Here is a 25149-nt window from a genome sequence, read left to right as displayed (position 1 = left end):
AAGAAAAATATGAGAAACTATAAAATGTTTTACTAAAATGCCCTATTTGACCAGTCTAGTTATTCCTGATAAAAAGTGAAATGTGGTTAGTCTCTCATCACTTCCTGATGAAGCTGTGGTAACTTTCAGTTATTCCTGTTTCCCTAAGTTTTCACACATTCCTGTAATTATATTTTAAAATTTTGCCTAGAAACAAAGTTAAGCTCACTGCACCAGTCTACAGCTTGTATACCCTCCTCCCTGTTTTGAAAATTGAGACAATATTTTCCTTTGCCTAAGACATGAAACATTATTCCTAGCCTCTAGGATCTTTTTACAAAGATCTCCAACAGTGACTCATGAATTGCACATTCTTTCAGTACTCCAGTCTGTAGTTCATCCAGATTTTGTGACTTATATTCACTAAGGGTGCTGGCTATTATCTTATCATCTCATAACTTTAGTTTCGACTTCCTATTAATCATTTTTATTCTCTTCTCCTTGAAACAGCAGTTCAACCTTCGCACAATTATCTAGTACTATTACCCCAACTGACCCTAAGCAACAATCCTATCCCTTCTGTAATACTCCTGCCCCTAACAAAACATAAAACCTATTTTTATTGTTTTAAACGCTCATTGCCAACCCCAGTTCAGCCTGAGAATCTACTTCTGACACTATTATTATAAGGGAATGCTACTTTTTGTATTCATCCTCAGCCACTTGTCTTTTCTTCCACTTTTTTATATAGGTCTTGTAAAAAATTTGAATTTCCCAAATCCCCTGTGCAACAATACAGATCTCTTTAGGCAGCTCCTTACATCAAGATAATTTCAGGTTTCCTTTACAGTATATCATTCTTCCTAGCTTCCTATCCCTATTGGACCAAATTCCCCTTCAAAGTATTTAAGACATTGGATCCTACACACACACACACACACACACACACACACACACACAAACACCTCTCTTTCTGAGATCTGTTCTCCTAAAACCTAGGGTGCAGGTTAACTCTCTTCTCTTTAATCACAAACTCTATTCTTGTTGTTTAGAATCAAATCCACAATAGCAGTTCCCTTTTCTCTCATAGCTTCCTCCCATTTATGACAGATGTAATTACTATTAAGGCAACTGCAGACAGCAACAGCAGGTGTCTGGACAAATTAAGGCCCTTATTGGTGCAATATCAGTTTGCCATGCTTTCCAAATAGTCTATAGTATAGAGCCTCCAAAATATCACTTCTCGTATTCCTTCAGTGATCATCACCCAAATGTTCTCCATCAAGCTTCTCTACTCCTAGATTTCCTATACATCTTCTTAATGTACAGTACTATTAAACCCCATCTCCCACCCTCACTCTTAAGTATTCTGTTCCTTCTGATTTAAGGTATATCTGTCAAGAGCTATAGTCTAGTCATGAGTTTTATCCCACCAAGAGCTATAGTCTAGTCATGAGTAATACATATGTGTATGCATGTATGTATGTATGCATGTATATATCCCACCAAACCCCAGGTCAAATTTTCCTCCTCTAGTTCACTATTAATTACTTACAAATTATGTATTTCTATAATGATTTCTAAAACCATGGATTTTATCTCTGTTTGATACTATCTCCCAAGAGTTACTAAACATTTTTATTGTTTCTTTTCCTATATTGTACCTGATAATCACTAAGGCACCAGATTTGTCAGATCTACACAGGCCATTTTCTTTGTACAGCTAGCTCCTTTTTTCAGTTTAAAGGTCTCTTGATTAGACTCTCAAGATCCTAAGTAAACACATTTTTAATAATTTTTATTATATGTACTCAATCATTACTATATTTGAAGACATGATCCAAAATTCCAAATTCTGCTATCTCAGAAGTAATTTTTTCAGAACATTGTATTCATCTCCCAAATCTGCCTAATTATTCTGAATCCCTTACTTTCATTCAGTAGTTGTAATGAAAATCTGTGTTTTTTTTTAATGATGCCTAGTAATATTTTTTAGTTTCCTTCCAGTAGCATCATTCGTGTCAAGAATCATTTGGCAAATTAAGGGAGGTTCTTTGTCACATCCTTTAAAAAAGAGAACCATTTTTTTCACTACTTATATCATGTCAAAAAATAGCTGACTGACTAGGTATACCTGAGTAGAAACTGACCAACCACCATCATAATCTCTTCCTCCTCTGACTATTAATGGATTCTACCTGATTATACCTGTGAATTAAAATCACTATTCCTTGGAGCACAAGAAGCCACAACCTGCAGAGATGTTCTACCTCCTAAATGAAGAGCCTCATATATCAAATACCTCCAAATGTTCAATAGGTCTTCTCCTGTTTCACATTTGTCCACCTTCACGACACAGGTAAGAACTCTCCTCAGTTTCCATATCCTTTTTCTTGTTTCTTCCTTGAAGCACTTCTGCCCTTTCAAGGAAAATTCCATTCTCCCAGTTCATTCAGAGAATAGAACTCAATCTCAATAGCCCTTTCTTTTAATTTCTTCCTCTAAGTCAAAGACAAGTTTGTACCTTCTGAACTTTTTTTTTACTTCCTACTAAGAGAAATACAAACATAATATATACTCATCAGATCACTAAAATTTTTTCTTTGGCCCAGATATTTCCTTGAAGCACAGTCCATAGTCTTTTGTCTTTTTGATAATAACAAAGTCCTTTGCCTTCTTTATAGTTAACTTCTTTGGCTAATCCACATGGTAGACTGCTGAGGCAAACTGCACATTTGTGAAACAGAAGATGTCAACCTAATGAGATCTACGAATATTCTAATTGGCCATAAATCTCCAGATATCTATACCTTCTACTTCCATAGAAGCTAGGTTCTTTAAATCTACTATGGGGACAAAATTTAATTTATTTAACATTCAAGACACAAGGGCACAGATGAAATTCAATTTATTAAATGAGGTTTATTCATCTCATTTCACCTTGTCGTTGATCTTTGTATATTACTTCTGTTCTTTTCAGAAGGCTATGCTCGCACAAAAACCACCATACTCTACTCATTACCATTTCTTTCTTCCTATAAAAAATAAAATATCCCAACTACTGTCAAGAACTAAATATGGGAAAGAAAACAAGGACTCTAATTGTTGTTACTTAAACATCTGATAATGCTAATTTTGTATTCCTGGTTAAATAAACAAAACAGAAGTTCATGACAGGAAATATATAGGTTCATTCATTTTGCTATCACTATGTAACAATTTATGATAACTATTTAACTGTGAAACCAAATGGTTAGTTTTTGTGCTTTGTTCTTGAAGAGGACCAAAATGGCACCACTATGTTGGGGTCAAGGTAGAATGTCTGACTTTGACTAATAAGACCAAGAGGGGCTCAGAAGGCTCTACCTCAGCTCAGGCACAAATAGTACATATGAACATTTGAAGTGAAGCTGTCTCTAAAAGAAGGTAAAAAAAATGGTAAAATGGTATGAATCAAGTCTTTTGATTCAAGCATAAGAATTGCTCAGTCGTTGGCCTTGCTCTCTCTTCCAGAGTCATGAGATTCCAGGGGCAAGACGAAAGTAAAAATGACCAATGATAGCTCAAGATGGAATGGATGACTTTAGCATCTTCAATATCTAACCCAGCTGTAAATACTCCACAGCACCTGCTTCAGATGCCTTCATGGTCACTGGAACAAACTGTTCTCATCTGCCCATTCTGCCAGGGGAAGTCTTCACATGCTTGGGGTAGACACCATCCTAACTCACCAATGAGTTTGAGACCCCTCAGTTACCCTCAACCTGATTTAGTCCATCTGAGGAAACAGTGAAGCCAATACCTATTGAGTGAAGACAACGAATATTTACATTAACGAATGCCTTTTAGTGGCATTGCTAATTGCTCAAGACAACTGGGAAATATTCAGAATCACAGATTGTAAAGTATAAAAGGAGATTTCAGTATTTTAGGAAAATCTAAAACAATGTCCTAAAACAAGGATATTGGACTGATGATTTAGAAGGTCTTGTCTAGCCTTAAGTCTGCATTACAAATTCTTTTCATACTATGCCATCTCTTTGGCATATATGACCAAAGCAACCACGCCAATGGAAAAGAAGATCATGTCACAAACTTTTTCCTTCCACTTGAAAGATTACAATGTCTTAAATGAAAAGCCTTATTACTAAAGCTCTAAGAATATGAATGCATTTTTAAATACAGACCTAATGGTCTGTTACATCAATGAATATGAGTACCTACCGGTCTGTTACATCCATGAATGTGAGCAGTAAGTTATTAAAGAAAGTCATCAGTTCCTTTCGTAGTCGTTGTCTGACTGTGGTCTGAGTGTCAGCTGCTTCTTCTTGCTCTTGAGTTTCTGACTGCCCAAGGAGCTCTAAAAGTGGATTTGGATTCTAAAAGTAAAATTTTTGAAAAGGACATTGAAAATAATAATTGGTCTGTGATATTATATACTCAACAATAGTTACTTTTCATGTTTGTAGAAACAATTAAGTTACAGAGTTACACACATACAAAGACTTTAATTGCATAACAGCTAAAAGTTTTAGGTCAAAAGTGTTTTTAGTTTAAATGTTGCCTATTTCTACTATACTGGTTCTCAAATTCACTATTATTCTTAATATTCTAGTAGTTGCCTAGGGAATGAACTAAAAGGATACAGAAGTCCTTGATATTATGCAAAGTTAAATAATTAACCAAAACATTATGTAATACTATTTTAAAAAGTTACAAATAAGGAAGCAAAAGAAATCTAAAGAATTTTGGGTAAATACAATTGGAAAGAGTGCCTTTAGTAGACATGATTATATCTCCAATTCAAAAATTTTATTGTGTACTACAGTACTTATAGCTTCATCATGTTACCAGCCCAGTGCGTACACACACACACACACACACACACACACAATGAAAAAGTTATCAAAGAAATATTAAGAGAAAAAAATCTACATATGTATTTACACCTAAGCATACATATGTTTATGTGTATGTATATATATATATATAAAATGTATATATTTTCTCTTAATATTTCTTTGATAACATTCTTAACTCTATTTTTCTTCAATAATTCCTTGCTTATAATTGGCTGTAATCTGTCCAAACCCATCATGTGTCTCCTCATATCTTCTGTATGTTTTTCAATTTCAGTTCTTCAGAGACTTCAGTTACATGACTGATGTCATGGTATTTTAAAAATATGCTATTGTTTCAGGAAAATCTTGAAATTATTACCCAGCCAGCTCTCCTGTTTAATTTTGGGGCCAACTTATTTCCCATCTCTTAAAACTTAAGATTGTAATAAGATTTTTGGGATACTATATGCACATATATGTACACACACATATGCATATACATATGTACACAAATATACACAGACACTGATGGGATAACACAAGAAGCTTTCTAACCAAAGGCCTATAATATTCTGAACAACAGCATTATTTTGTCCACTTGGGTTTTTGTTTGTATCATTAGCACAAACATCAAAATGCATATGAGTCTCATTTAGGGCATTTTGCAGTGTTATGTGGCTTGATAAATCAAGCATGACAACAGCTACAAACAGAAGCATATGAAGAATCTCACTGTCCCTTAGAACTCTAAATCTATGATCCTACCATTTATATAGGAAGGAACTGTTCAAACTGTACCCAGATCTCCTCCATAATAGTGAAGAACATCTTTGACAAGCATACTGTTTGATCCCTCACCTAATACTTATTAGTGGGTATGGAGTCAATCAATTATTCATTTAAGCATCTATTAAGCACCACTGATAGTAATATGAGGGAGAAAAAGGAAAAAAATAGGCCAGTCATGTGACAAGATCAAGAAAGATAACCACTGGAGAGTCCATGTGTTCTATAGGTATCTTTTCAAAAATCAAAAAAGACCACCACCATTCTGGGAGAACTCCTTGTGGTAAATTTACAAGAGAACATAGATAAGAGTAACACAGAGTGGGCAGGCAAGGTAAGGTTGTGATCATCATTATTGAATGAAATACCCACATTAATGAGACTGTAGTTCCATTTAGGTATTTATATGTATCAAATGCAGGACTTCAGTCCTAGGGCTTCCTAGTTTCTAGACCAATTCCCCTAACTACTATACTAAGCTGCCCCTTCAACAACAGCTTGGTTAAATGTATCAGGTTGGAACTGTTTTAAAAGCACCACATTGATTTTCTTTTCATTTTTATCCTAAGTTCCAATTTGGTTTTGATTTTTCTAACAAGCTGATGATCTGACTATGTAGTCAGCTGATTCAAGAATGACTTACATATTAGTAGCCAGTTGTTTCTTCTCTGTTAAATGTTAAAAATATCATTTGTTTCTTCCCATTCCAACCCACTTTCTACTCAGATGACAAAGTTATTTTCCTGAAGCAGAGGTTGGATCATTTCACCCCTTTATTAAATAAACTGTAGTGGTCCCTTATTACCTACAGGATCAAATATAAAATGCTCTGTTTGGTTATTTAAAGTCCTTTACAATCTTAACCCTTCCTACTTTTTCCACTCTCCTTACACTTACTCCCTCCTCCACATACTCTATCCTACATCTCCACAGGCCTATTTACTGTTCCTTGTACACAAAACTGCATCTCCTGGGTCCATGCCTTTTAACTGGCTATCATAGAATGCTCTCAGAACTTACAATGCTCTTGCCTCTTGGCTTCATCTTCCTTCAAGACTCACCTCAAATCTTGTCTTCTAGAAGAGTCCTTTTCCAGTCTTCTCCCTATTCCTAGTGACTTCCTGTTAAGGATACTTATTATCCCCATTTTACAGATAAGGAAACTGAGGCAGGCAGAAGGTAAGTGACTCATCCAGATTCACACAGCTAGTAAGTATCTGAGGCTGGTTTTGAATTCAAATCTCCCTGACTCCAGATCCAGTTCTCTATACACTCAACCAACATAAAATGTTTCATGCTGCCTTTGATAAAAAACAATCTGGCCAACACCTTTATTTGCCTCTACAAAGAAAACCTATAATCATCCTTTCCATTTGACTGAAACATCTTCTGGCTGTATTTATAATTAAAATTCCAATATTGCTATGATTCAATTCCTCAAATAATAGATGAATTGGACTATTGCTGAACAAGGCCTTGTACTTAAGAGTACCAATAGTTAAATTAATGTTTATAGACAGTCTAAAAAATGGTCTGAGCACCTTCTACCATCTTTCACCTCTTTCTGTCACTAACACTGAAGAAAGGAGTCTACAGATGAATGAAGTTCATTTTGTTACTTCTGTTTGTTTCCTGGATTGGCTAAACTATTGGTGCTGAATCTCTGTGTATTTAGCTAGGTTGATCCTCTGGCAGAAAACAAAGCCTACTGCCAGAATCATAGACAAAGCATCAAAAAAACAATAGAAATAAGGTTATCTTGGGGTGGCTTTGAAGTAATTCAAAATAAATGTGTTAAATGGAATTGTATTTTTAAAATTAAAATATTGTGGTGATAATAAAATTTTATTTTACTTTGGCAAAAATTTCCTATAAATGAATTTTTTAATGTATTTTATCTCTCAAATTGTGTGCATATGGTCAAATTTGCTCAAAAGTTCCTTAAATTTCTCTACTATATATATGTATACATATATGCATATATATAGATGTAAAATTAACATTTTTATGTAGGAAAAAATATACTTTTAAACATTTCATCAACTATCCAAATCACTTGATTAATCATGTTTAAATGGAAATCTACCTCTTCAGTAAATAAAAGGAGACTACAGGGAACAAAAAGGGACATTATTTTCTTAAAATTGAATTTCTTCACACATGATATTTTGAAAGAACAATAACTCCTTAGGAACTGTTATTCATCAGGCTGGCAGTTTTTTTTGTGTTTATTTTGGTTTGTTTGGGTTTTTTGTTGGTTCCTTAGGATGTGGATCTTAAGATTACAGGGTCATAAATTCAGAGCTGGAAGGAACCTTAAAGTACTTAAAGCTGAAGTGTCTATAAGGGTAAATGCTGTTATCTCTGTATTAATTTTATCTCCTATAACAAAAACCAAAACTTAAGCTCCTATCCTAGTCTTCCTCTGCACCACTGTCCTAACCCTCTTACTCCTCTACTCTTATAGAGGTATATCTCTGTCCAATCCTATTTGCACCTCAGTAAGATATCAGCATATAAATACACTAAACATTTTTATTGTTAATAAGAGCTAATGACATTTATACAGCACTTTAAGGCTTGGAAAGTACTTGATATACATTACTGTACTCTTTGTGGCTCACAATAGGTCTACTAGGTACCTGCAGATTTCACTATTCCCTTTTTTAAAGAGGTCAAATTTGGCTTCAGATACTAGCTGTGTGACCCTGGGCCAGTCAGTTAATTAACCTCTATCTGTCTCATCTGTAAAATGAGGATTATTTTCTATTACTAGGTGCTATTATTATAGCACCTAACTTCCCAGGGTTGTTGAGGATAAAATGAGAAAATATGTGTAAAGTGCTTTACAAACCTTAAAGCACTGTATAAATGCTGGCTATTATTATTAGGAATAGTGAGTATCAGACATGGGATGCAAACTTATGTTTCTCCTGACTGCAAACAATCCATTATGAGTCTTCCTAATTTTTTATAAGCACAGGTGCTAGTACATAGAGAATCCTTAAGAATGTATTTATTCTAGAGAATGTTTCCAGGTGTAGTGGCAAAGAGAACACTGAACTCAGCGAACAGAGTTCCCCTTCTAACCCTGACACTGACTAACAATGTGACAATGAGCAAACAAAATTCCCTATCTGAACCTTAGTTGATCATCTATAAAATGGGGAAAATAATACTTGTAATATCTACCTCAGAGGGCTCTATGGTGGAAAAAGAGATTTGTACAACCTTAAAGCCCCAGATAAATGGAAGTTATTAGTATTAAATATCATTCAGCATGGTTAATATCCAGTCAACAAAGAATCATTATTATGAGACTGATCATTAACTAGGCCACAGGATATAGATTCATTAAGCAAAATTCCATAAACTACTCACTTTCCAATAATACTTTAGTAATGATTTTTAGAGATTATTTCAAACCTAAAAAAATTATTACTTCATATACATAATCTTACATGTTTAAGAAGTATTTCCAGAATCCAATCTAGAAATTCTATAACTGGACTATTCCTATGTTCCTTCAGTAACTTATTGATAAAACACATGATATCAGCCAGAAGCTTCTCATCTTCAGGACAAGCAGGAAGTACTTGTAGAAACCTGTAATGCAAAACACAACACAGGTTTAATATGCTTTTTTTAATGTACAAAAAAAACACCAAATCACAAAATATATAAATAGCAAATAATAATAAAATGTAGCTAATTCTATGATACAAAATACTAAAGTAACTGGATTATAAATGATTAGCTATTCTGTGTATAAAACGCAATCTTATAAAAGTGACATTTTGAAACTCAAAATGATGAACAGCATATTCTAAAATCAAAAGCTATCATTACATGCAGGTGGAAAATACTAAATAAATACAATAAATAATATAAATATAGAAAAATATAGGTAATATAAATAAACAAATCTCAACAAATACTGGAATAAGGCAAAGATTTCCCTTTTCTTTGTCACTATCTGACAGAGTTCTAGATGTCAAGAATGGCAATACAACGAGAGTAATTAGGTATGTATGGTAAGGAATAAGACCCAGCTCACCTGTTGGCTTCCTACCCTGATATCACCCACCAATGTTTTACTTCTTTGTTCATAAATTCTGATATTCCTTTATCTAATCATTATCTTTTATCATTCCATCTTTCCCTATGCTTTATAACCCCTAATAATGACCTTCATGTCTGTGACCTCCATTCCCTCCATCATTGAGTTTCTTCCCAGGCTACCACCCCTGCCTGCACTTTCTACATGTCTTTCTTCCCTATTTAGGACTTTCATAAAATCAATACAACTCCATGCTAAAAATCCTTTTCCCCCTTCTACTATTTTCAACCATGGCATGTGAAAACAAAACCCTGTATTACTCCCACCATCTACTACATTCCCTTCTATTCATATGCCAAAGTAAACTGGAGGAAATCACAAAACCATGAAAATCATTACAAATTTATGTTATCTAATCTCAAGCAAGGCCTCCCAGCAACAAAGCAAACATTCAATTCCACCCCTAAACAATTTGCTATGCCACTCTCCATAGAAGCTGTTCCAAATATTGACTCTCCTCAAGCTTCCCAAAGCCCTTCCTTCCTCCTTTCCCTCCTTAACTAAGGAGGTCACCTCATAATTCACTGAAAAAATTAAGACCATTCACCAAGAGCTTCCCTTTCTCCCTCCTCATCTTACACTATTAGCTGCACTTCTCTCATACATTAAGAGTCAATCCCTGTTGCTAAAAACAAACTTCTCTATAAGAGTCCTTGATGCCAATGGTTTCCCAATTTCTCCACATCCTTTCAACCTCAAACTATAACCATGCTACCTACAAATATGCAAAAATATGCAAATCTCCCTCCTTTAACAAAAATAAACCTTTTTTGATCCTACCATCCCTGCCATCTACCCTACTATATCTCTCCTCCCTCTCATGGCTAAATTCCTAGAGAATTTTATCTATACCCAGTGCTTCTACTTCTTTTATCACAGTCTTTTAAAACTTCTGCAAGCTGGCTTCCAATCTTGTCATTCAATTGAAACTGCCCTTCCTAAAGCTAACAAGGCTCTGCCTTGAGCTCACTTTTCTTCTCAATATATATTTACATCAACTCCCACTTCAAATATAATCTCTATGCATATGATTCCCAAGTTTATTTATCCATCCCTAGTCTTTCTCCTGAGCTAAAATAATATATTACCAATGGCCTCTTGGGCACTTTGACATGGATCTCCTGTAGGCATCTCAAACTCAACATGTCAAAACAGAACTTATTATCTTTTCCCAAAAACTCTCAAATTCCCAGCTTTTCTAGTATTTTTGAGAGGGTCACTCCCAGTCACTCAAACCACAAACTCTATGTCATTCTAATCTCAATATTGTCTTCCCCATTAGAATGTGTGCTTCTTGAGGGCAGAGATAGTATGTCTTTTTTAAAACGCCAGCACTTTGTATAGTACCTAGCAAACAGTAAATCATAAAGATAGGAAAAAAGGACAAAACTATCCCTATCTGTGGATAATACTGTTGTTTGCTTAGAAAATACTGGAGAATAAGCAAAGAAATTAATTGTGACAACAATGTAAATAAAATATTATGACACATACACACGTATATACTCAGATACATATAAATTTGCACATATGAATACGTGTATATGTACATACATCACATACATACACATACACATATATATTATACACACACACACACACACACACACACAATTGCATAATGTTCCACAAAGATAAACAACTGAGATTACCACACCAGCCAATCTGATTTCAGAAGCCTAGAGATCTACCAACCAAAAGACAGGTAATGGATGAAAGAAGCCAAATGGAACATATATTAATGGATAGGGGCAATGTGTTGATTTTTTTTTGGGGAGGAAGGCTGGAGGACTTAATTAGTGGGTAGTAATAGAAGTGTTTGGGTTTTTTTTCTTTTTAAAGAAGGTTTAATAATTATTTTTAATGCACATAAGCAGGGGTGTTCTGGTAAATGTTTAACAACAGGTTCTAAAAAATGTATTCATGACATACTTTGAAGTTTAATTTGCATGATTAACATTTTCTTCATCACTTTCTTAAGTCTAATTAATTAATGAAACAATAATTTATAGCATTTGCTGTTCTCCCAAAGTGTATATGCTCACACCAAAAATATAACAGTTTAGTCAGTATGACCCAATTCCATCACACATTTGCACATAAGAAAACCAGAAAGAGTTAAAAAAGGCAACATTGAGTAAATGTGTTACTTCATTGTTAAATTACATATATATATTTAAATATACACCCCCAAATATTAATTATTTAATTAATAAACAAGAATATAGTGAAGGCATACTATGTGCTATATGCTGTACTAAGGATTGTGGGGAATACAAAGGAAAAAAATAAAAAAGCAAAATCAGTGCCTACCCTCAAGGGACTTATATTCAAATTAGGAAGATCAGTATATACAAGAGAAATGTTGACTCTGAAACAGAGTTCAGAATTTCTTATACAATCATCTTTTTTTGTTATTTACATATTAAAATGTTTATGTATGTTGATGATTATTCATTTCCCAGTAAAAAAGAAAACAAAAAAAGAACTCAAATAAATGGAGTACACATGTCTGGGCAATACCAATATAAGAATAATAATGTTAGGAAAATTATTTCATAGATTTAGTGCTTTACCAATCCAACCACCAAGGAGCTACTTTGTAGAGCTAAAAAAAAATAATAAAGTCATGTGTAAGAAAAAAGGGTCTAGAATAGCAAGTAAAAACTGAAAAAAAAATAAGATAGGGAAAGGAAATAGGACTTCTGGACAAAAAATTATGCTCTAAAGCAGTTATCAAAATTATTAGTGAGTTAAAAATAAAAAAGTGAATCAGTAGAAAGATTTGATAATGAAGAATTAGAATCAACTGAATTCAAGTGCTTGATCAACATGACAACATGAATTACTTGGTGAAGAACTTCCTATTAGACAAGAATTACCAGAAAATATTTTGACAGAAATTAAGTTTTGATAAACATCTTATATCATATATTATATTATGTCCAAATAAGAGTGACCTAAATATCAAAGATCAGAAAATTTTTTTAAAAATCAGACATATTACAGTTACGGCTAAGAGAATATTTTACCAAATACAATCAGGAAATAAAATAGATAATTTTAATCATATGACAATGAATATCTTTTGCACAAACAAAAGTAATACAGCTGAGAAGTATCAACTGGGAAAAACAAAACAAAGCTTTGCACCAGTGGTGAGATTCAAATGAATTAACAACTGGAGGCACCGCCCCCACCCGCTGATGTGGCAGGCACAGGCCCTGTCCCCGCTAACAAAAAACCCTATCTAAAATTAGATACTGGTTCTAGCCAACCAGTGCTAACCGGCTGAATCCTACCACTGCTTTGCACCAAGAACCCCTGCAAGGGTCTAAGAAGGAAGAAACAAAAACATTTGAGACCAAGATCCATTCTACAATGGATACATGATCAAAGGACATACAGTTGTTAAAAGAAGAAGTGCAAAGCGTTGGCAGTTATATCCAAATCAATTAGAAAAAAAATGAAAAAAAAAACAACTACTAAGGTTTCACCTTACAAGAATAGTCAGTGTTGGAGGAGTTGTTGGAAGACAGGCATGTTAATATCCTACTGGTCAAACTGTTCATTGGTCCGACTCTTCTGGAAAACAATTTGGAATTATGCTAAGAAAATTACTAAAGTCTATCCTTTGACTCAGAGACTCTGCTACAAGGTATATAGTCCAAAGACATCAAAAAGTCACATATATATACCAAAAAATTTCTTTTCAGCAGCACTTTTCATAGTAGCAAACAATAAAGTAGATGCCCACTAATTGGTGAATGGATAATTAAATTGTGTACATGAATGTGAGAAGATAGAAAAAAAGTAAACAGAACTAAGAAAAAGTAAACAAAACTACAACATGCAAATGGATGATACAAATGGAAAGAATAACAAATAATAAAAACTGAGTGCTGTGAAATTATAATAACCAAGTTTAATAGCAAAAGAGGAAATGTGACAATGTTCTCCCCTCCTTTCTCTCTCCAAGGAGGTAGGGAACTATAAGTGTGACTGACCTACTACAAATAATTTCAGATTTAATGTGTTGATTATTTTTAAAAATTTCTTCCCCATATTATTCTTTGCGATAAGAGATGGCTCTCTGAGAGGGTAAGAGGGAAAGATATATTAGGAAGTATGGGTGATGGAAAAACAAGATATCAATAAGAGTGAACTATTTTTGAATTTTAAAAAATTGATTTGATTTTTAGAAGATTTACTGGGCTCCCTGAAAAGCATTATGAAAAAAATACGTATTTCACGAAATTATAAAAGAAAACTTCCTAGAACTACTAGAACCAAAGGGAAAAGTATAAAGACATAATCCATAGTTTACCCACTTAAATGAAATTCAAAACTTAACAAGCCTATATACATATATATATAAAACTCCCAGTGCTTCAGGTAAAAGAAAAAACTACTGCAAGCAAAGAAGAAATTAATCAATTTAACAAGGATTTATTAATCACATGTTATGTGACAGGTACTGACTATTAGGTGCTGAGAATTCGAGGGAGGAAAAGATAAAAGTAACAATCCTTGCTTTAAGGAACTATACACTATCTCAGAAGGCTATGTGTAAATTTATAGGTATACACAAGATAAAAACAAGGCAGTAAGCAAAAATGTGCTTTAGCCAATTGGGGCACTCCCAGTGGTCTGCTAGTTATCTTTTGATAACCACTGCTCTAACATGATGGTTCTGACATTTCTGTGGTTTTAAATTACAATAAGAAGAAAACTTAGGGCAGTACATTCAACATATAGTAATGGTTTTACTCTTTAAAACTTTTGTTGGAAATGGTAATATTTCAAGTTTATGTAAGAACCTGAATATATTTTAACTATATACATTTAACAGCCTAACTAGAAATCCAAGAAGCTGATGCTATACAAAGCTATCCTTAGAAAACCTTAACACAGGGCTGGAAAGCAGGGACTAGCGTGAGCTCCCCGCCGAGTCCCTCCAAAAACCTATAAAAAATGGCTCTGAACCAATTCTAGAACTACAGAACCCACAAAATAGCAGAGGGAAGCAGGGCTCCAGCCCAGGACACCCTGGATGGTCTCTGGGTGAAGTCGATCCCACACAGAGATGGGAGCCGAGCAGAGCAGAGCCCAGCGTGGGTGGTGCAGACCAACCAGACCAGGAGCCGGGTGGAGCGGGCCCTAGCACCCTGAATCAGTGAGCTGCAGCAGTCACCATACTCCTCAACCCACAAACACCAAAGACAACAGAGAAGGTTAGTGGGAAAAGCTTCTGGGGACAGAGTGAAAAAAGGAGTTCGCAGTTTAGCCACCACCCCCTGGGGCAGCAGAGGTGGGGCAGCTACAGAACTATAGCTGCAGCTGCTTCTGGCCCCAGGCCCACCTGGTGGGAGGAATTAAGTGGCAGATCAGAGCAGGAATGAAGAGCCTGCTGAAGATCTAAGTCCAGTCTGGGTTGGGGGTTCTTGGGGAAGGAGGAGTGCTGGTGTGGCAGAGCTGGCACATCCCCCCAGGCTTGGAACATAGTTCTCTTAACTCTACAAGTAGTCATACGCCACTGAAAAACTCAAGGGTCAAGTTAGTTGGTTGGGAATATGGCCAGGCAGCGAAAATGTACCCAGATTCAGTCTCTGACTTTGGATTCTTTCTTTGGTGACAAAGAAGACCAAAACATACACCAAGAAGAAGTAAACAAAGTCAAAGAGCCTACAACAAAAGCCTCCAAGAAAAATACGAACTGGTCTCAGGCCATGGAAGAGCTCAAAAAGGATTTGGAAAAGCAAGTTAGAGAAGTAGAGGAAAAATTGGGAAGAGAAATGAGAAGGATACGAGAAAACCGTGAAAAACAAGTCAATGACTTGCTAAAGGAGACTCAAAAAAATACTGAAAAATATACTGAAGAAAACAACACCTTAAAAAATAGACTAACTCAAACGGCAAAAGAGCTCCAAAAAGACAATGAGGAGAAGAATGTCTTGAAAGGCAGAATTAGCCAAATGGAAAAGGAGGTCCAAAAGACAACTGAAGAAAATACTACCTTAAAAATTAGATTGGAGCAGGTGGAAGCTAGTGACTTGATGAGAAATCAAGATATTATAAAACAGAACCAAAGGAATGAAAAAATGGAAGACAATGTAAAATATCTCATTGGAAAAACCACTGATCTGGAAAATAGATCCAGGAGAGAGAATTTAAAAATTATTGGACTACCTGAAAGCCATGATCAAAAAAAGAGCCTAGATATCATCTTTCAAGAAATTATCAAGGAGAACTGCCCTGATATTCTAGAGCCACAGGGCAAAATAGAAATTGAAAGAATACACCAATCACCTCTTCAAATAGATCCCAAAAAGAAATCTCCTAGGAATATTGTCGCCAAATTCCAGAGCTCCCAGATCAAGGAGAAAATACTGCAAACAGCCAGAAAGAAACAATTTGAGTATTGTGGAAACACAATCAGAATAATACCAAGATCTGGCAGCTTCTACATTAAGAGATCGAAGGGCTTGGAATACGATATTCCAGAGGTCAATGGAACTAGGATTAAAACCAAGAATCACCTACCCAGCAAAACTGAGTATCATGCTCCAAGGCAAAATATGGACTTTCAATAAAATAGAGGACTTTCAAGCTTTCTCAGTGAAAAGACCAGAGCTGAATAGAAAATATGACTTTCAAACACAAGAATCAAGAGAAGCATGAAAAGGTAATCAAGAAAAAGAACAAGAAAAAGAAATTGCAAGGAACTTACTAAAGTTGAACTGTTTTATTTACACTCCTACATGGAAAGATGATGTGTATGATTCATGAGACCTCAGTATTAGGATAGCTGAAGGGAATATGCATATTATATATATATATTTATGTATATATATATATATATATATATATATATATATATATATATATATATTTATGTATATATATGTATATGTGAGTGTGTATGTATGTATATATGTATGTGTGTATATACATATATGGAGAGAAAGAGAGAGAGAGCGGGCACAGGGTGAGTTGAAGATGAAGGGAGGATATCTAAAAGAAATAAAATAAAATTAAGGGATGAGAGAGGAATATATTGAGAGAGGGAGATAGGAAGAGATAGAATGGGGTAAATTATCTCACATAAAAGTGGCAAGAAAAAGCAGTTCTGTAGGAAGAGAAGAGAAGGTAGGTGAGGGGCAATGAGTGAATCTTGCTCTCATCAGATTTGACCTGCATACACAATTGGGTATCTTGCCCCACAGGCAAAAAGGAGAAAGAAGATAAAAAAAGGGGTGATGATAGAAGGGAGGGCAGATGGGGGTGGAGATAATCAAAAACAAACACTTTCGAAAAGAGATAGGGTCAAGGGAGAAAATTCAATAAAGGGGGATAGGTTGGGAAGAAGCAAATGAGTCTTTCACAACATGAGTACTGTGGAAGGGTTATACATAATGATACACATGTGGCCTATGTTGAATTGCTTGACTTCTTAGGGAGGGTGAGTGGGAAGGGAAGAGGGGAGAGACTTTGGAAATCAAAGTTTCAAAAACAGATATTCAAAAACAAAAAAAAAAGTTTTTGCATGCAACTAGAAAATAAGATACACAGGCAATGGGGTGTAGAAATTTATCTTGCCCTACAAGAAAGGAAGGGAAAAGGGGATGGGAGGGGAGTGGGGTGACAGAAGGGAGGGCTGACTGGGAAACAGGGCAACCAGAATATACACCATCTTGGAGTGGGGGGAGGGTAGAAATGGGGAGAAAATTTGTAATTCAAACTCTTGTGAAAATCAATGCTGAAAACTAAACACATTAAATAAATAAATGAATGAATGAATGAATAAATAAATAGGTGAACAAATAAATAAAAAGATAAATGAATGAATGAATGAATACATGAATAAATAAATAAATAAGAAAACCTTAATACAAGCATTCTTAATCCTACCATCCCATTAAAACAATTTGGAACTATGATCCTAAAGATACTAAACTGTGTATACCCTTTGACCCAGATAATACAATTATGTCTATACCCGAAAGATATCGAAGAAAGAGGAAAAGGATCCATATGTCCAAAAGTATTTATAGCAGCTCTTTTTGTAATGGCAATGAACTGGAAAACAAGGGGGTGCACATCAATTGGTAAATGGTTTTACAAATTTAGTAAATGGATGAATAGAATACTAATGTGCTGTAAGAAATACTGAAAGTGACTTTTTTTCAGGAAAACCTCAAAAGACTTCTATGAACTAACGAGAAGTGAGTAAACCCAGCAGAACAATTTATAGAATAAAAACATTATAAACACAAAAAATTTGAAAGACTTGAGAACTCAGTGTGATGACCAATGATTCCAGAGGTCTTAAGATGAAGCATGTAACCCATTTCTACACAGAAAGATGGACTCAAGGTGAAGAATGAATTATATTTTTTGCACATGGCCAATGTGAAAATTTGTTTTGCTTGACTATGTACATTTTTATAAGGGTTTTGTTTTTATTTTTCCCCCAGGGTATGTGGGGCAGGGGGAATTGAAGGGGAGGAATTGCTGGGGGGAAGAAAATGGAATTGAGAAAACATGTTTGCTAATTGATAATTTTAATTTAATTCTTAAAAAACTAACATTCTTAGATTTCATTACTTAGGATCATTGATTTCAAGCAAATGGAACTTTGATTTCACCTAGCACAAACCCCTCCTTTTGCAGATGAGGAAACTGATACCCAGAGAAGTTAAGTGACTTGCCCAAGATTATAGTAGGTGGAAGAGTAGAATTTGAATTTAGGTCCCCTAAATCCAAATACAAAATTTTTTTATTTTTAATTTAATGTGGAAACTATTTAAAACCATATTTCACCACATACACTTTGCAGATCTTCCTTTCATCACACCTAAATTTACTTCTTTGTTCCTAGTTCTGCCTATGTTGTACCAAGCCAAATAAATCTAAATCCCTATTCTACAGAATAATCCTTCAAACACTTTAAGGTACCTGTAACATACCCCTTCTAAGTCTTTCCTTCTCAAGAGTAAACATCCCCAGTACACTGAAACAATATTTATAAGGTTCAAGTTCACGAATTTGAAATCTTTCATCACCTTGGGTGCCCTTCTCTGGATACTTTCCTGATTACTGATGTCCTTCCTTAAATGAGATACCCAAAAATTAATTCAATATGGTAGACGGAATCTGACCAGGCAGAATACAATGAAAATATCAGCTCTTTATTCCAGGATACACTGCCTCTCTAAAGCAGCCTAGGATTGCATTTACTTTTTGAGAGGTACCACAGCACATTGTTGACTGATATCGGGCTTGTAGACTATTAAAACTACCAAGTTATTTTTCAGATAAATTATTGTCTAACCAAGTCACCCAAATTTTGTCATAATAGCTACTGTTTATATAGTATTAGGATTGCAAAGCATTTTATAACAACCTCATAGGAGGGCAACAACCTTGTGAAGTACTGCTATTATTATCCCCCAATTTTACAGATGAAGAAAGCGATTTATCTTACTTACAATGTTTATCTTACTTCACATGCACATACAATAAAATGTGGTTTTAGTTTTCACATTAAATTAAACATTTTTGTATTTGGTGTTAGGGCACCTAAACTCAAATCCTACTCTTACACTTACTATAATCTTGGGCAAGTAATTTAAATTCTATGGACATCTGTGTTTCCTAAGCTGAGAAAAGCTAAGTTATTTGTTCAAAGTCACAAATCTATTAAGTGTTTTTAAGTCAGTCTGACTCCAAGTACAAATCTCTATCCCTTCATCAGAAGTCTCTGAAACCTGCTGTCCCAAAATCTAGGGTACATGTCCAACTATTCCCAGCTTTCTTCTACTCCAAAGGTGGAGTGGCCACTTCTCTTTTCCACATCAGCAGCCAGTTCCATCCTTATGGTTGAAAATTAGATTTACCTTTATTGGTTCCTTTACATTCTGAAGAATGAAATTTTCATTAAAGCAAGTCAAGAAAGTATTTGCTCTGCTCTGGGTAGAGAGAATACTGGCAGACACCTAAATAACTGAAGTCGCTCACCTCTGCTATATATGGCTATATACGGCTCTCATCTCTACTATATAAGAAAGGAACCTATAACATACCCTCTCTAAGTATTTCCTTTTCAAGTACCTGGCTTATGATCTGTTTCCCAGATTCATTTATTTCCTTTTTTTGTCTATATAGTCTACAGTGGTATCTAATAACAACATCACTTCTGTTTCTAAATCCACCAACTTACACGAAAATGCTTTCCACAAAGCTTGCCCCTTTCTGGTTGCCAGAATTTTTCAAGAGCATATCTTTTTTAAGGGCAGCTAGGTGGCACAGTGGATAGAGTGCCAGGCCTGGAGTCAGGAAGACTCATCTTTCTGAGTTCAGATCTGGCCTCAGTCACTTACCATGTGACCCTGACCAAGTCTGTCTGCCTCAGCTTCCTCATCTGTAAAATGAGTTGGAGAAGGACATGGCAAACCACTGCAGTATCTTTATCAAGAAAACCCCAAATGTGATCATGAGGAGTTGGACACGACTGAAGACTGAACCACAAACTATCTTAATATGCAATCTCCCTCTCCTCTTTATCCTTTAGCCTCTGAATAAGGTATTCCATAGCCATATTCAAGTCACAGGTCTTATCACATCAAATCTCAGTGATTTCTATGGGGTCAAATTGCCAGACAACTTACATCAGGATCTCTAGCTTACCACTGCTTAATATGAATCTTATTTATTCATTTATTCATTCATTCGTTTATTTTTTTGTTTATTGCTGGCATATTAAAGAGTAGGTAGAGGTTTTTTCAAATAACAATGAAAAAGATTCTCTTTATGAGACCTACACTGAGATCATATAATGTTTTTTCAAAGATTCAGTGCTAAACACAAAAATAGTCTGCTATTTCTTTATAACTAGAAGTCTTGACTTTAAACTGACCTGTTTAGTTCTTGGTGCCAAGCAGAAGTCTTTAAGACAGCACCACAAGGGCCATTAACACCCTTGAAAGAAAGTCTGTCATTTAGAAGGTATAAGCTCATTCTAGTGACAGCAGCCTTGACTCCTTCATGGCCTTCCGCTTGAATAATAGAAGAACGACAATCTTCCAATCCACTATCTGTGTGTATAATCTTTAGAGTAAGGATGTCTTCTGTGGATAACTTCAGTGAGTCTAAAACTCTGAAAAAGGAAAATTCATACGGAAAATTAACACCAGACTATGTAAAGTATTTCCCCTCTAACACCAAGAAGGAAAATTCAAATTTTAGTATGCACATAACACCTGTATTCATGAGCCTCACTTACCTTAATTTTCTTGAGTTGAAAGTCTAGCTCATAAGTAAAAGCAAAATAGTAGCTGTGTGCATAGTTTAGGGATATACACTAGCACTTATGTATCATACACCTTACCCTTTCTCATAATAGCATGATGAAGTGACATTCCTTTGGTGGAATAATGCTTTTAGATAAAAAAAAATTATTCTCTTTTATTAAGGAGATCTAGACATTTACTAACATCGCTCAATTTTAGATAATCTATGCATTTAAACTTTTTTATTTAAATTTGCTAGCATTCTAGGAAGGCCAACAACACATAAAAATCAAGTTTTAAAATAAAAAGGACTATCTAACGCTTTGAAACCAAGTGAAAATTAGGACCTTCTGTTGAAAACACTCAACCCTGAATAACCAAGTGGTAAAAAACCTACTTAACCTAGAAGCAGAAAGATGATCATAACTCACTAAAATATAAATTGTTTTTAAACAAATTATAACAGCTTACTCCACAGTTTCATTTTCAGAGTTTATCTCTTTCAGCAGATTATCAATTCCATGGCACCGTGACAAGTTCCAAGCTATTCTCAGCATATCTGTCACAGGCTTTAAGGTCAAGTAATCAGTAGATAACGGCAAAACCACATAGTGAGGGCTGACAGCATGGTGACCAGGGACATGGACTGGAAGATGGTACCTAAAGAAAATTTATATACAAAAGTTAATCCATTTTCTACCACTTTCATCACTTTAATCCATTTTCTACCACTTTCATCACTCCCTCCTCAACATTTTTAAATAGGCACATTACAGTTGCCATACCACAAAAGGGAGGAGGGGGGTCAGTCACTTCGATTCAACCCAAAAACAATCCTCAAAACCATGTTATCATAAGTACATTTAAAAAAACAAGTCCCCAAAACCTTAATATTTGAACCCAACTCAAAATCTCAGATCCAATGAATAACTATTACTGAAAAATGAAAAGCTATTAACTATTCTCCAAAACATATAAAGAAGAAACGAAAAGCAAGACTATTCTTCACACATTTTCTGACTTTCAGAAGTAATTATTTTATACACATATTAAACCTCACATACAAATGTAAAAGTAAAAGTATAATTAATTTTACTATTTTTAGAGATGATTATTTTTCAGGGACATGTTAAAACTAGACAGCCTCTGAGATTCCTGATTTGGCAATGTACCCCAAAATAGGAAGGAAGCTTAAGTGGTTCTTGTACTATGAAGAGGCTCCACAATTCCATCAGAGGAGAGATCTCCCCTGTAGAAAATACATACACCAGCTCAGAAAGCAATCTGTCTGGGATTTAGGGAAGTCCTATGAAGTTGCCAAAAAGGAACGTAAGCAATTTGCCCAGGGTCATAAAGATAGAAAGCAAAAGAGACGGGATTGGAACACAGGTTTTCATAACTCAAAGTTCAATACCGTATATAGTATAGGAAATTAACTATTATTACGTGGTTCTTATAGTCATGCAATAATTCAAGAGCAGAATAAACATGAGAACCTAAATTTTCTGAAATCTAGACTAGCCATTTATTCAGAACATGATTTAAACAGTTGTTTAGAGACTAAACAATTTTGAAAATTCAGTTTTGCCACTTCTTATATTTTCACAGAATTTGGAATGAAAACTGGATGGAAAGAAATTTTGAAATCATCTGTGAATTTTAATTTATATTTGCTTTTGTTGCCTCTTATAAGCACAAAAGAATTTACATTGCAACTCAATGATAAGAAATAGTGTTTAAAGTATTTCTAATTCTCAAGAATTTCCTATCTGACAGAAACTAAAACAAAAAGCTGGAAAGCCATCTCACAGAAATTAAGTTTTGGCCTATTTCTTGTACCATGTGGAAATTCTCAACCAGGGTTCCTGAAAAGCCCAAAGAGAATCTCCCCCACCAGGTAGATCTGCTGACTGGGGGGTCAAATGCCTGAATAGCTAAACAGAGAAGGAAAAAAAAAATTAGCATGCTAATATGACTTCTCACTTTTAGCACCTTCAACTTCCCAGCATTCAGATGTGTTTTTTATGTGTATTCAGGGCCTCTTAGAGTCTACATCCAATCAGAGCATTCTACAGCAATTTAGGATGTACAAGTAATAATTCTCACTGGAGGGGACAGGATAAAGAAAGGGAAAGAGGTGATGAAAGTATGAATAAGGATGGATACAGGTCAGAAGAAAGAAGGAAGTGTACTTGAGAGACACTGTTAAGTTATAAACGACTGGACTTAACAATTAATTGGATATGGAGATGGAGAGTCAGTGAGGAGTTGAGGGCGACAGGTTGAGAGTGTGGATAATTAGGAACATGATTAGAACAACCCTTGACAATAGCAAGAAAGTTAGGAAGAGGGGGTTGGTTTTGGAGAAAAAAGAATAAATTCAGTTTTAGACACTGAATTGAAGGTGTCTATAGGATATCCCCTTCTAGATGTCTAATGAGAGGAGTAAACATTTATATGGCACTTATTATGTGCCAGGCACTGTGCTAAGAGCTTTACAAATATTTCATGTGATCCACACAACAACCCTGTGATATAAATGTTGCTATCATCTGCATTTTAAAGTTGAGGAAACTGAATTCCTCTTCAGGTACGGACAGAAGTAGATAGCCACTGAGCTACCTTTCACCTCTGAGATTTTGTGATTTTTTTGAAGTCCTTTCCTTTTGTAGAGGCCCAAATTTAGTGCCACTTCGTCCACAAAACTTATTTTGATGCTGAAAGTGATCTCTCCCACACCAAATTTCTCAGCAAAATAAAATCATAAAAAAAAATTTCTATTCCATTTTTTCCTAATAAAATCATGTTTTACCATTAAAAAAAATCGAAGCAAAAGAAGTCCTTACCGCCTAATCACTGACACTGGCAAGATAAAGACTGGCGTTAGAGTTGATTTACTGGATACATTATCAGACCTGTTTCACAATGGAGAAATGAAAAGTAAAAGAAAAACTAAATAAATTGTTTTGTAACATTTTTTCAAAGCTTCATCAGCATAAGTTATATAGTCTCAAGGTAACAACTTGAAAATTTTATGTAATTTAGGGAAATAGAAGCCCATTATAACATGACATAGAATTTAAAAAGCTAGGACATATTAAAGGGTTACATTACAGTTCCCCTAAATAAAGGCATACATAAAAGCCTGTTAAAACATAGTCAGTCAGTATGACCCATCAATACTAGCTGACCACATTTAGTCACTACTGGCATTAAAACATTACTATCAAAATAAACCCCTTTCAAAACATTTTTAGCATGAACAATTAAATTTCAAAAATCATCACACCTAAAAAAGAATATACAACCCCAGGAGGAATAGGTAAATGTATCAATTTTATTTTTTGTAAATAAAAATGAATCAACATTAATAATGCTATTATTACTACAACTATCTTAGATTTGAATAGTTCTTCTCAAAGTACTTTCACTTAAATGATTCTGTTTAATTGGCACAACAACCCTGTGAAATAGGCAGGGTACATTTCTCTGATAGATGAGTAAACAAAGGCTCATAAATGTTAAGGTCATATTCTAGTAAGGAAAAAAGCTAAGTCAAAAACTTAAGTCTTCTTACTCTTAGACTAATGAATGCTCTTTTCATGATGCCACACTTCCCTTTCCAAGTTCTCCGTATTGCTAGTTACATAATACTTTTTGTATTGTTCATCAACACAAGGATTCGAATAAAGGCATCATTTTTTTCTTTATCCACTTGCACTAAAGTCTTCCTCTGATGACTAACCACATTGTGAAGGTGAACCTGGATGTCCTGAGTCTACACTAATGAAGTATAAGCTCTGTGAAGTTTGCTAAAATGTATTAAGGTTTTGAGACCAATTCCAGTGATGGATTATGTGTCTTAACATGAAAAATTAAAATATGACATATTTGTAGGGGCTATTGTTCAGTCGTTTCAGTCATGTCCAACTTTTTATGACCTCATTTGGGGTTTTCTTGGCAAAGATGCAGGAGCAATTTCCCATTTTTTTCTCCAGCTCGGTTTACAGATAAGGAAACTAAGGCAAACAGGGTTAAGTGACTTGTCCTGGGTCACACAGATACAAAGTATCTGAGGCCAGATTTGAGTTCAGGAAAACAAGTCTTCCTGACTCCAAGTTCAGCTCTCTAC

The 25149-nt window shown here is 34.9% G+C and overlaps 1 protein-coding gene across 1 annotated transcript in view; it reads right to left on the bottom strand.

Moving 5' to 3' along the window:
• The window catches only part of RTTN (rotatin), a 212488-nt gene that overhangs the window by 112977 nt on the left and 74362 nt on the right, over positions 1-25149 (bottom strand). The window contains exons 23-27 of the mRNA XM_036763559.1: positions 23864-23932; positions 21489-21677; positions 20645-20884; positions 9068-9212; positions 4204-4358 (exon numbers count right to left, since the gene is read on the bottom strand). Of these exons, the coding sequence (XP_036619454.1) occupies positions 4204-4358; positions 9068-9212; positions 20645-20884; positions 21489-21677; positions 23864-23932 (798 nt within the window). The remainder of the gene's footprint in view (positions 1-4203; positions 4359-9067; positions 9213-20644; positions 20885-21488; positions 21678-23863; positions 23933-25149) is intronic.

This window comes from Trichosurus vulpecula, chromosome 1, assembly GCF_011100635.1.
Source record: "Trichosurus vulpecula isolate mTriVul1 chromosome 1, mTriVul1.pri, whole genome shotgun sequence".
NCBI classification, from domain to species: domain Eukaryota; kingdom Metazoa; phylum Chordata; class Mammalia; order Diprotodontia; family Phalangeridae; genus Trichosurus; species Trichosurus vulpecula.
Note: the sequence above shows the minus strand (reverse complement) of the source record. Positions and strands in the feature narration are given on the sequence as shown.